This window comes from Loxodonta africana, chromosome 21 (assembly GCF_030014295.1).
Source record: "Loxodonta africana isolate mLoxAfr1 chromosome 21, mLoxAfr1.hap2, whole genome shotgun sequence".
Lineage (NCBI taxonomy): Eukaryota > Metazoa > Chordata > Mammalia > Proboscidea > Elephantidae > Loxodonta > Loxodonta africana.
This window is the reverse complement of record NC_087362.1, coordinates 22,621,842-22,634,885: the sequence shown is the minus strand read 5'-3', so window position 1 is coordinate 22,634,885 and position 13,044 is coordinate 22,621,842. Positions and strand designations below refer to the sequence as shown.

The 13,044-nt window shown below is 39.0% G+C and overlaps 1 protein-coding gene across 2 annotated transcripts in view; it reads left to right on the top strand.

Moving 5' to 3' along the window:
* Nucleotides 1-7,884, top strand: part of CPE (carboxypeptidase E) — a 127,182-nt gene extending 119,298 nt beyond the window's left edge. The window contains exons 7-9 of one of the 2 annotated variants that reach the window (XM_064273594.1): nt 900-999; nt 4,489-4,607; nt 7,075-7,884. In XM_064273594.1, coding sequence (XP_064129664.1) covers nt 900-999; nt 4,489-4,607; nt 7,075-7,173 — 318 coding nt within the window. In that variant the 3' untranslated portion in view covers nt 7,174-7,884. Of the gene's footprint in view, nt 1-899; nt 1,000-4,488; nt 4,608-6,649; nt 6,788-7,074 lie in introns of those variants that run through there. The other variant, XM_064273595.1, reaches the window with a different exon arrangement.
* Nucleotides 7,885-13,044: the final 5,160 nt, after the last annotated feature.

The window sequence follows — 13,044 nt, the reverse complement described above, 5'->3', positions numbered from 1 at the left end:
GTACTGAGCTTTTTAATCTGAGCAAGGTCAGACTGAAATAGACTGTCATTTCGAACATGTTAACCTACTTGCGTTACAGTTTCAAAATAAAGGAAAAAACCTTTTTTTTTCTTTTTCTTAGTTTGCATTGCAATACTTATTGATGACCACAACTTAACTCAGGGGGATTATTCTCAGTGGAGCCCTGGTGACGCAGTGGTTAAGAGCTTGGCTGCTAACCAAAAGGCTGGCAGTTCAAATCCACCAGCCGCTCCTTGGAAGCCCTTCGCGGTAGCTCTGCTCTGTCCTATAGGATCCCTTTGAGTCAGAATCAACTCGACGACAAAGGATTTTGTTTTGTTTTTGGTATTCTTAATTAGCAACACTTCCTTTCTCTCTCTAAATCAGTATCCAATTTTGAGTTGTGAGTTGCTGATCTTTCATGCCATTTACTTTCAGTCAAAATAATATCGTCACGGAGCTGAAATGCAGAAGTAATCAGAGGATATAGTCTTTTATTCAGAATGCACAGTCCTAAAGGGCTGTAATGTAATTTTCTTGTTAACTGACAGTGGTCACATAACGTACACACAGGCAACTAAATTTAAAAGAGGAAGTAATAAAATGTGTTGAAGACTAGAACTTTATAAATAAATGAGTTTTTTTTTTTTTTTTTTTTAATGGTTTGAAAGCTACTTCAGATTCTTTGACTCAGAACACTTTTCAGAGGCTACTTCTCGTTTGTCCATTACTGAGGAAAAGCTAAATATGCAAAAAATATTCAGTGGCCTTCTGGCATGTTATGATCCTTGAACAGTGGAAATCTGCAGTATTTTGCTAGAAAATAAGGAGAGCCTTGATATGAAACATATTTTTAGGTCGTTTCTTAATACCAACTTTGTGGATGCTCTTGACCACAGATACACCGAGGAGTTAAGGGGTTTATCCGGGACCTTCGAGGTAACCCAATTGCCAACGCAACCATCTCCGTGGAAGGAATAGACCATGATGTTACATCCGGTGGGTATTCTTTGCCATGGTCTGAAGGTTCCGGCGTTACACACAAGAACATAATTACTTATTATCATAATTATAACCATTACAATATTCTAAGGAAAGCCATTAAATGCCTTATATCTCATTACACGTCGCTCCCCCAGCTTTGATCTAGTTAAGTTTTTGTGGGAGCGAGTCAGGTGGAGTTAAACTCAGGATTGCGCCTGCGTTTGGAAATCACATACAGCAGATGGCGCCCTTTCCTCAGCGATCTCACTTCATAACAGCGAGAGGGTGCCCTACAGCTCTAGTTCTTCAGGCAAAGGAAAATTAGTTAAAGTATCAGTGTTGTTCTAGTCTCTCTATAGAAGTGCTAACGAGCTGTGAATTGGTGGGCAGCCAGAGAGATCTGAAAGGAGTAGAAGAGATGTGTGTTTAGAATTTTTCATGCATTTCCTCATTTAAGCCATTTAGTAAATCCTCTTTTTATTCATGAAGAAACTGAAGATCAGAGAGGTTAAATGGCTTATTCAAGATTGCACAGGATAGGACAGGATTGAAGTGTGATGTTAGTTATTTCTAGGTTTAAAGTCCTATTTCCATTTTCTCAGCTAGGGCATAATGACATGTTTTCCTGGCAAATTCATCCACTATCAATAAACATACATCTAGTTCACTTTAATTTAACTGTCACTTGTTAGGGTCTCTTCAACAATAACAATATGTTTTTAGCTATAAACTTTTTACATTTTTTTAGACCGTGTACTCAATTAACCTTTAACCTTTTAATGGTTACTAGTAAATAAACCTACCACTCACATTTTCTGTACTTCCTGGGCCATAGGATGTCCTTCATGGAACATGGCACTGATATGGCCCACTCTAAATCAAAGTGATTAAATCAAAGTGATAACAATTTTATGTGCGGCAAGTGCAATGTTTATTTAGTATTTTTCATGTGTATTTTTGGAAAGTTGAGTAAGAGAGTTTATGGCTCATGTGTAATCAGGAAGTGTGATGAACTTCCCCAGCCATGGTGTCAATATGTACTGCATTTACGATGTGCTTCATGGAACATGGTACCGATATAGCCCACTTGCAATTGGCACCCCATTTTTTCCGATAATAAAAACAACCAACAAACTGTGTGTATCCATTCCATTAGCGAAAAAACATGGCATCACCCACAAATCCCCCATCTCCCCAAAAAAATGTTCACCCATGAAAGGTTTACTTATTTCCCATACCACTACTCTTTCTTAACCTCCATATCTACAGCTTGGATATTTTTTATCCTTAATGTCTGTCCTCTAAAACTCCATTTATTCAGTTCACTCCTCAGCCAATGATTAGACAGACCCACAAAACAAATAATAATACACATAACTCAACCATGTATATGAGACTAAATGGGCACACCAGCCCAGGGACATGGACGAGAAGGCAGGAGTGGACAGGGAAACTGGATGAATGGAAATGGCAAACCCAAGTTTGAGAAGGGGAGAGTGTTGAAATGTCATGGGGTTGGCAACCAATGTTACAAAACAATATGTGTATTAATTGTTTAATAAGAAATTAATCTGTAAACCTTCACTTAAAGCACAATAAAAAATACTATGTTAAGTGAAAGAAGCCAGACACAATAAAACTACATATTGTGTGATTCTATTAATATGAAATTTCCATAAAAAATTTATAGATACAAACAGTAAGACTCTATTTATTCATTCATTGAACAAATATTTATCAACAACCTACTAAGTGCCAGTAGACCTTCCAAACCAATATATAGAATCTGTGCCAAGTTATTGCTCCCTTTAGCCCTCAGGGAAAGGACTCCTGAAGATAAACCCAGACCTTGGTCCCCACTGAACACAAGAAGCCTCTTCTATCTGTTAATGCTAGCACGCCATACAGATATTTTCTCTACATTCCATGATGTGAAAAGTTTACGAAAATCTAACTGAGGGAATAAATATAGATAGAAAGGAAAACAGTCTGAGGAGAGGGCTTTCGGGCACTCCAGCTGCTTTTTAAGAGCAGGGTAATAAGGAGGAACTAGCAATAGAGTCTAAGGTAGAAAGAAAACTAAGTGTATTGTCCTGGAAGCCAAATGAAAAGTGTATCAAAAAATAAAACCACTTGATAAAAAGTATCAAGTAAGATGAAGCTTATGAGCAAATCATTGGATTTAGTAGTGTGGAGGGTCTTGGCAAAATTCATTTCAGTGGAGTGGTGGGAATCCGATTGTAGTGACACCAATAGAGAATAGGAGGAGAGACACTAAAGACAGAGAATATTGGCAAGTCTTTGCCGAAATTTTGCTATAAAGCAAATAAAGGAAGCACTAGGTGAAGACAGATGTGGGGTCTAGAGGTAGATTGGAAGATATGGTGATGGAGGCTTTTTTTTTTTTTTTTCTGAGTGTTTCTATTTTCACAATTAAAAAAGAAAATATCAACTGAGTCGAAGATGTGTTAGAGCCCATATTAGAAAAAAGCAGAAAAGAGTGAATTTTCCACTAGGAAATCACTACTCGGAGCATGGCTCCCTACTGGCAGCTTTGGCATCACCTTGCAGGTGGTTGAAAATGCAGATTCTCAGGCTTCGCCCCAGAGCTATTAAATCAGAATCTGCGTTTTTGCCAAGATCCCCAGGTGGTTGCTGTGCACTTAAGTTTGAGAAGCACTGATACAGGAAAGTGAGAGAGCAAATGGCCCAGGCAAATGTAGAAGGAAGGCAGGGCAGCGCCATGGCCTGTGTGCGGTGGTGTTTGTGAACTGGAGACAGATCAGCACGGGTCAGGCTCAGAGCAGAAAGAGAACTGGAAATTAGCCAGGATTAATCGATTGCCAGGCACTTACAACAAGGGAAGAGGAGCAAGTAAGTTGAAGGCCTGTGTGTGAGAGAGATTACAATGGTGGGCCATGGAATCTTATCCATATTGGGAGGGAACCATGGATATGTAAGGGGTGAAAGAAAGTGAAAGGTCACTCTACTTTGCTTAAGAATTCTCTAGAGAACTTGTTGAAAATACAGTTTCTAAAAGGTGCTCTAGACCAACGTAATCTGGATCTTTAGAAATCTAAATTTCTAACAAGTGCCTCCGGAATTCTGGTGAGGCTGTCTTTGGGCTAGACTCTGTGAAGATCATCCAGTGTTGACCTGGCAAGATGCCTGGCAAGAGTCAAACATGGTGCCCAGATGCTCTGACCTCACTGCTTGGGCACCTTGTGTATCTTTTCACCTGTCTCACTTCAGACATTCTTAGAAGATCCACCATCTTAAAAGATTTATTAGACAAGTTACATTGATATCTGTGAAATAGTTAATGAGGGCCTGTGGAAAGAGCTTCACACTCTCTTCAGTGGAATTTCATCAAATTCTATGTCCCTCTGCTTTTAAAATAGGGATTCAAAGAAGTTGAACTGAAGTGCAGTGGGTATTTCTTAGATGGTGTAATTATGTATATCACATATGCGCCTTGTGATTTGATGTTCTCTTTTCCTATAGCAAAGGATGGAGACTACTGGAGATTGCTTGCACCTGGAAACTATAAACTTACAGCCTCAGCTCCAGGCTATCTGGCAATAACAAAGAAAGTGGCAGTTCCTTATAGCCCTGCTGTTGGAGTAAGTAATCATAACCATAGCTAAGATTTCTTAAGCACTTAACATGTATCAGGCATATTTAAGTGATTTCTATTTAACCTTCACAATAACCCTATGAAGTTATTATCTCCATTTAACATATGAGAAAACTGAGGCATAAGAAAGTTAAGTAGCTTTCCCAAGGTCTCGTTGGATGATAATTAACACTCAGTGTAAGTGACACTCACTGTAAAGCCCTGGTGGCATGGTGGCTAGTTAAGTGTCCAGCCGCTAACTGCAAGGTCAGTGGTTGGAACCCACTAGCTGCTCAGCAGGACAAAGACGTGGCAGTCTGCTTCTGTAAAGATTACAGCCTTGGAAGCCCTATGGGGCAATTCTACTCTGTCCTTTAGGGTCACTGTGAATCGGAATTGACTCTATAGCAGTGGGTTTGCCTTTACATTCATCATTTTTCAGGTTTTAAAGAGATCTCCAGCAAGAAAAATCAAATGAAACTTAAACTTTTGTGTACTGACCTTGATTTCACCTAAATGGTATACCATTTATCTTTTTATCTCTAGCACCTAGCATGGTGCCTTTGTTGTTGCTGTGTGCTGTGGAGTCAATTCTGACTCCTAGTGACCCTATGGAACAGAGTAGAACTGCCCCATAGAGTTTCCTAGGCTGTAATATTTATGGAACCAGATTACTAGGCCTTTTCTCCCATGGAGCAGCTGGTGGGGTCAAATTTAATAAATATTTGAAGAAATAAATGATGCCTACAAGTTAATTTTAGGCATCAACCAAACATTTATTAAGTGCCTACTATAAGCAAGGCATTATCAAAAAAACACATCTAAAATTTAAGTAGATCCCATTTATATTGCTAGCTAGGTTATGGTGATAAGACCAAAACTTCTCTTAGAGCAGGATTTACTACTATTTTTGTATTACATTACTGGGACCATGCAATGACCTCCGGGGTTTCCAATCGAAAGTCTTATTTAAAAAGAACTTATTGTATTTTTGTTTATGCACCTAAAATTTGGAGTACAAATGCTTGATTTTTGCAAATGAGGTGCCTTGAATTTTTAACTGGTGGTCGATTTTGATTGTATGTGTGTTACATTAGGTTGTGTATGTATTAAAGCCAGGCAGCAGATTTGGGCAAATGAAATCTGGCAAAAAGTAGCTCCAGAAACAGGTTGTAAAGAGTTCAACTATTTTGATCCTTAGGCATTCTAGCATGTGTTACATAAAATTGGTAGAGAATTGTAACCACATCCCTAAATAACCATGAGTTCAACTAGCCAAATCAAGGAACTCTTATCTGGGATTGGGACTAAGCTATCTAGATATCTAGAGGACCTGAGGAGAACTGGTGTGGGGGTGGGGGTGGGGCTACATATTTTTAATAGTGTTTTATGCAGGAGTGTGTAGATTCTCCACAGACAAGTTAAAGAGAAGATAAAGACACAAGAAGAGTTGAGTTCCTGGGCCACTGACTTGTATGGTAGTTTGGAGATGTATGTGATTCTGCTGCAAAAGACCTCTTTAGAATGTTAAAAAGCAAAGATGTCACTTTAAGGACTAAGGTGTGTTTGACCCAAGCCATGTTTTTTTCAATCGCCTCCTATGCATGTGAAAGCTGGATAATGAATAAGGAAGACTGAAGAAGAACTGACACTTTTGAATTATGGTGTTGGTGAAGAGTATTGAATATACCATGGACTGCCAAAAGAATGGACAAATCTGTCTTGGAAGTAGTACAGGCAGAATGCTCCTTAGAAATGAGGATGGTGAGACTTCATCTCACACATTTCGGACATGTTATCAGGAGGGACCAGGTCCTGGAAAAGGACATCATTCTTGGCAAAGTAGAGGGTCAGTGAAAAAGAGGAAGACTCTCAAAGAAATGGATGGACACCGTGATTGCAACAACGGGCTCAAGCATAACAATGATCATGAGGAGGGAGCAGGATGGGGCAGTGTTTTGTTCTCTTGTAAATAGGGTTGCTATGAGTTGGAGCTGACTTGATGGCACCTAACAACAACAATAGTGATTCTATCGGTTTCTTTAACAGATTCAAGATTCTGTCGTTTGGAATACCAGAACTCCGAACTAGAGGTTTCCATATTCTTCCATCTGTTAAGAGAAAACTCAAGGTTGATGGGAGAAACTCAATGAGTAGTCAAAAGCAGGAAAAATAATTATCTCACATCTTTTTGGGGGTAAAAACACTGGGGCATAAGAATTGGGTTTCAATGTTCTCACAAAGCTATTAAATCAAAGCACAATTCAAGCATATTGGCTTTTGATTTTTTTCTTTTTTCCCTTCTGGAAGTGTCTTTTTCGTCTATCACTAGAGATTTTTTTAGGGTCTACTTTATTTCAGGTGACTGAATTGAGGCTATTCTATAAACTTTAAAATTGCTCTTTTTTTTTTTAATTTCCATTTTACAAGTACATGTGAAGTTTGATAATATTTTCTTGATTTTTCTCTTTTAGGTTGATTTTGAACTGGAGTCATTTTCTGAAAGGAAAGAAGAAGAGAAGGAAGAATTGATGGAATGGTGGAAAATGATGTCAGAAACTTTGAATTTCTAAAAAGACTTCTAATCAGCTGCTTTCAATCTATCATATATAGCCTATTATGATGTAATATGGCCATTTTCTTCTAGGTTTTGTGCAGTTACTATTTAACATTGATTTATTTTTCATCATTAAGTATTAATCAGCATTACTTTAAATACATAATTAGGCTGTTAAGTAAAAATATAAGGATGTGATCTATTTTATTCTCATATATAACATTCATTTTCCTACATGTATTATGCAAGGACTGTAGAAAAGTTGTAAGTGATCTTGCCAGCTTGAATTAAATGCAATATTCCACATGTTATTTACAATGAAGAACTTCTTGAGTAACTCTAGTTTTAAAAATTAGTGAAGTCATTCTAATTATAATTGGTGGTAATGTTACATAATGAATGCTGCTGAACAGATCAATACATTCAGCTTAAGGTTGTGGGCACTGTACTGCAAAGCTTAAATAGTTCAGTATAAATTGTTATTTGTCTCTTGTGCTGATTAACTATATAAGCATGACCCTGTTAATGCGTTTTTGATAGGAAGAAAGCATAAATGTTTACCAGGAAGTTTTATGAAAGGAATGGAAATTGATGTCTTACATGTACATAGAGGGACAACGCAGTTATATTATTCAGCCTGTTAACACTACTTCAAGATTTAGGGCTTTCTCTTGGTTGCTGATTGGCCCAGAATTGCATTCTAAATGAATAAAGGTGAAAAAAAAAATCTCTATGTTGTGTATTTTAATTCTCTATAATTTTTGGTCTAGAGTTGAGGTCTTGGGATGAAAAAAAAAAATTCCCTTGATAGTGGTTTCTCCTTTCTCCATTTCTGACATTTTAAAATTTATTAATTGTCTGCTGTATGCTGTGCATTATGCAGGCTCTGTGTATATCATGGTGGAGAAAAGATTATCATTCCATGTGCTTATGGACCAGCTGTGGACACAGGCTTTAAATAAATATGCATACAAATTAATATGTAGTTATGCATTGTGATGAATGGAAAGGCAAGAAAGAATAATGTGCTGAGGGAAAGAATGACGGACAAGTAACTTATACTGGATGAGGTGGGTCAGGAATGGCCTGTTATTAATGAATGTGAATATAACCCCAGACCTAAAGTATGAGTAGGAGTGAGTGATGCAGAGTAACTAGGTGTAGATGTGTGTGTGTGCGTGTGTGCGTACTGGTGGTGCTGGTGGAGGGTGATCAATGTTCCAGGTACAGGTATTTGCTAAAATAGTGCTAACTGCTATACTAAAAAAAAAAAAAATACTAATAGACCCCGAAATATATAATGACTTAAACACAATAGAAGTGTATTTCTTGCTCAGATAACTGTACTGGGCAGAAGACAGAAAGATAGGCTGGCCGTCATCCCAGGACCCAGATTGACAGAAGCTCTGCCATCTTCTACATGTGGCCACCAAAATTAAACTGCGGGTCATATCCATTCCTCCCAATGGGAAGGGGAAAATATCATGGAGGAACACATGGGATGTTTTTATGGGCCAGGCCTGGAAATGGTACACATCACTTCCTTTCACATTACATTGACTGGAATTATATTTTCTGGTCACAACTATGAGGGAGTCTGGGAAATGTAGTCTAGCAGTGCACCTGGATACCAAACCGGTTGCCGTTGGGTCAATTCTGTCTCATAGTGACCCTATAGGATAGAGTAGAACCACCCCATAGGGTTTCTAAGGAGCTCCTGGAGGATTTGAACTGCCAACCTTTTGGTTAGTGACCAAACTCTTAACCACTACGCCACCAAGTTTCCTTAAAAGATGGGAGCAAGAAGATCACTTAGGAAGCCATTGGAGGGCTCCAGAAGAGAGATGACTTATATCAGGTGATAGCAGTAGAAATCAGAAGACGTAATTGGGTTTGTGATAGGTTTCAGAGATAGAATTGACAGGTCTTGATGAGGAATTGAATGTGGATGATGAGGGAGAGGCAGTAATCAAAGACAGCGTTGTGTTTCTAGCTTGAGCAACTCGGTGCATGCCATGTGGAATATTGGAAAAGTAGCAGATTAGGAAAGGTGAGAAGGAAAAAAAATTCAATATAGGAAATGTTAAGCTTGAAATGCCTATGCTTGTGTTGAGGGCGTGGTTTGATATTACACGTCACATCTACAGCTCAGAAAAAGAGGCCTGGGACTGGAGATAGAGATTTGTAATAACTGGCATATAGATAGGTTGGCCATATACTTTTCTCATCCAAAGTGGGGCACTGTTGGGAATGAAAGGGGCACAACTAATTATGTCAGGACAAGTGTAATCTGGAACTGTCTGGAGAAAACTTGGGAGTAGGATCACTTATATGTAGATGATATTTAAAGCCATGAGAATAGATAAAATCCCCTAAGAGGAACCTATAAAGTGAGTAGAAAAATAGGTTCAAGACCAAGCTCTGAGAAACTTCAAAGCTTTACTTCTTGGAGTTTATATAAGGCAGGACAGGCTAGGCTATGTTGGCATAACAAGCAAACCCAAATCTCAGCAGCTTAACAGCAATTTATTTTTCATAAAAAGTCTGTAAATCCATGTAACTTTCCAGGACATTTGCCCCAGTGATATAGTGTCTAGTTATCTAGTACTGCTATAACAGATATACCACAGGTGGATGGCTCTAACAAAGAGAAATTCATTCTCTCACAGTCTAGTAGGTTACAAGTCCAAATTCAGGGCTTCGGCCCCAGGGGAAGGCTTTCTCTCTCTGTTGACTCTGGAGGAAGGTCCTTGTCCTTAATCCTCCCCTGGTTGAGGCACAGGGACCTCAGTTCTAAAGGATGCGCTCTGCTCCTGGTGCTTCTCTCTTGGTGGTATGAGGTCCCCAACTCTTTGCTTGCTTCTGTTTCTTTTTATCTCTTGAGAGATAAAAGGTGGCGCAGGCCACACCCCAGGGGTAACTCCCTTTACCTTGGATCAGGGAGGTGACCTGAGTGAGGGTGGTGTTACAATCCCACCCTAATCCTCTTAACATAAAATTACAATCCCAAAATGCGAGACAACCACACAATAGTGGGAATCATGGCCTAACCAAGTTGATACACACATTTTTGTGGGGACATAATTCAATCCATGACATACAGAATGCTTCAACTTTCTGTAATTGCTATCTCAACACGAAGTTTCTTCAGTTTTTTTCTCTTGCCACAGGAAGACATTAACTGGAGAATCACCTCTACCCACAGCTCATTGGCCAGATCTAGTTACTTTGCCTTGCTTAACCACAATGTTCAGTGAGAAACGCTGTCACTCTTCTCTGGCCTTGAGGTGTATGCATAAAAATGGCACTTTCTTACTTTAATTATACACATACATGGCTTTGAAATACCTCTGTGTACTTAATGCATGAGAAAACGTATTTTAGAAACAGAAACACACACTTCTGGTTACCGACATACCTTTGCTCCCATTTTTCCAAATATAGGATTCATGAGCCCCTCAATAAGGAGGCAACTTAAAGTCAAATCCGATCATGGCTTTGAGTTTCAAGTTTGAGATCTTCAAGTAATCCCCCAGTAGTGTCTACACTGGGTCTGTATGTGATCACGCTTGCACCAAAGATCTATGAATCTGATTAAAAAGGCAAGTTATATGCACCCCTTATACTCACTATACCCTGGCAGAACAGGGTCAAGATAAGAATGAGAGGTGCTCAGCACTCTCTAATGTGCAGAAATTCTGAAATCTTGCTTAGCAGATATTTTCTAGGCCTCCTGTTTTAGGGGTAGAGAGTGTTCTTGGATTCAGACTTGATTCTGCACTCTGGGAAGAGTTCCCCCTCTCGTTGTTTTCTAAGACTCCGGCTTTGCTCTTTTGAACTCTTTCTTGTCCATTCATTCAGGGCCTGTATAACCCCACCATCTGGAATGTGAGACCTCCCCAATACTGCAGCAGAAGGGAAGAGAGACCAGAGAGCCAAGTACGGACTGATTTTTCATTGGCTTAGTCTAGAGGTGACATATGTCAGCTCTGCTCACATTTCATCAGCCAGGTTGTGTTATCATCACATAACACAGTCTTGCTTAACTGAACAGTGAGCAAGAAGTTGGAGAGAGGAAGTAAAATATATGTCTGTGCCACTGGGCCATACCGACCAAGTCAACAACCATTGGAAGGAAGGTACTAATTCCAAGTAGTCTTGCCCTTGCAAGCACTTTGTTATACATAGTTTCAAAGCTCACCACTCTCCTGAGGGTGCTCTCCTGAACATACTTGCGTTTATCTAATGTGGAGTCTAGAATTGAAACTCTTTCCCCTGGTTTCATGTTTCTGTGTTGAAGGACCTCCACTGAAATACTACTGGTCTCCAATTGCCACCCCTACTTACTCCTTCCCACAGAGAAGTCAGTAACCTACTTTGTTGCGTGACAACAGTGTACTAATGAGATGAAACAAATGTATCCAGAAACTGTAAACTTCCCCCTTTCCTCCCTTCTCTGTCCAGGCAGTGGAAGTGCCAAACTCTCCTTTGGGTGCTGAAGTAGGCTTTGGGTGTGTGTTCTGGGATGGAAGATGGAAAGGTATGGGCTCCCATAAACCAAACCCATTGCTGTCGAGTTGATTCTGACTCATAGCAACCCTATAGGACAAAGTAGAACTTCTCCAAGAGTTTCCAAGGAGTGCCTGGTGGATTCGAACTGTCGATCTTTTGGTTAACAGCCGTAGCTCTTAACCACTACATTACCAGGGCTTTCAAGTTGTGGGTAGAGAGTATTGATAGGCTCTTTGGTCCCCGTGTCTAATGTTACTTTCTTCAATTAGTGTATCAGTAATGAAACTGATAGTTTTACCTCTGCCTGTCTGCCTCCTATGTCTTATTTGTCAATTGGTCGTGTATTCAGGAGTGGAAGAAAGGGTATCATATGTTGACTTCCTAAAGTCTTTAAGAAGTAAAATACTTTAGGAGTGGCCTTCTATGTGAAAGTGAAGTGAGACCAACATCTCTCTCATTCTGATTATGGAACTTCTCTTAATACAGTGAAAGATGATAGGGGATTTTGGAAAGTTGTGTCACATTGTTACTGTATATAAATTTAGGATAAATGAAAACTCTGAATTAAGACTTTTTATTTTGTTTGGAGCTGAAGGATAGAACAGACAAGGACATGGAGGATATACGAGCTGAGGGCAAGCAAATCTGAATCATAACTACAGGGCCAACTTGTTTTAGGTAACAAAAATCAGAAAGACAAAGGACTAGGTAATTGATGTTGATGAAATAAGAAACACTTTTTGAACTTTGCTTTTTTTTCCTTCTCTTTGACAATGATAATCAGGCACATTGGTACAGGAATAGCTAATCTCAACTCATATTTTGATTTCCAATTCTTCACATAAACGAAGATAAACATTACTTGCAGAAAGGGAATTATGAATTTGATACTCATATTCTATTTATGAAAAAACAACCTCTGAAATCTTTCCACTATATGCTGTGGGAGGTTAAAAAACCATCATTTGTTCCAACATATGACCTAAGTTCTCTTCAAAATTCACATGAGAATTGTCTTCTGTGGCTAGAACTGGACTGAATTTAGAGTTTCTGCCTCAAAAATGTCAAGATAGAATATTCTTGGACTCTTATGTCTCACCTTGTAAATATTCTACATCTTGGTTTTGCTGTTTTTAGGTAAACATCATTCCAGGTACTTACAAATGTTCTGATCCTTTAGCGTTTTTTTTCCTTCAACTAGACAGTCAGCTCCTGAATCAACTCAGTTATAGCATGGGTTTCCAGTAGAGTTCATAATGGTAGTTTCATGCGATTAATTAAATCATTGCAAAATTCCCTGAGAACCAGCTTTATTTTTTTATTTTAATAGAGTGAAGATTTGGCTTAGCTAGGCTAAGGGTCATCAGTACAACCT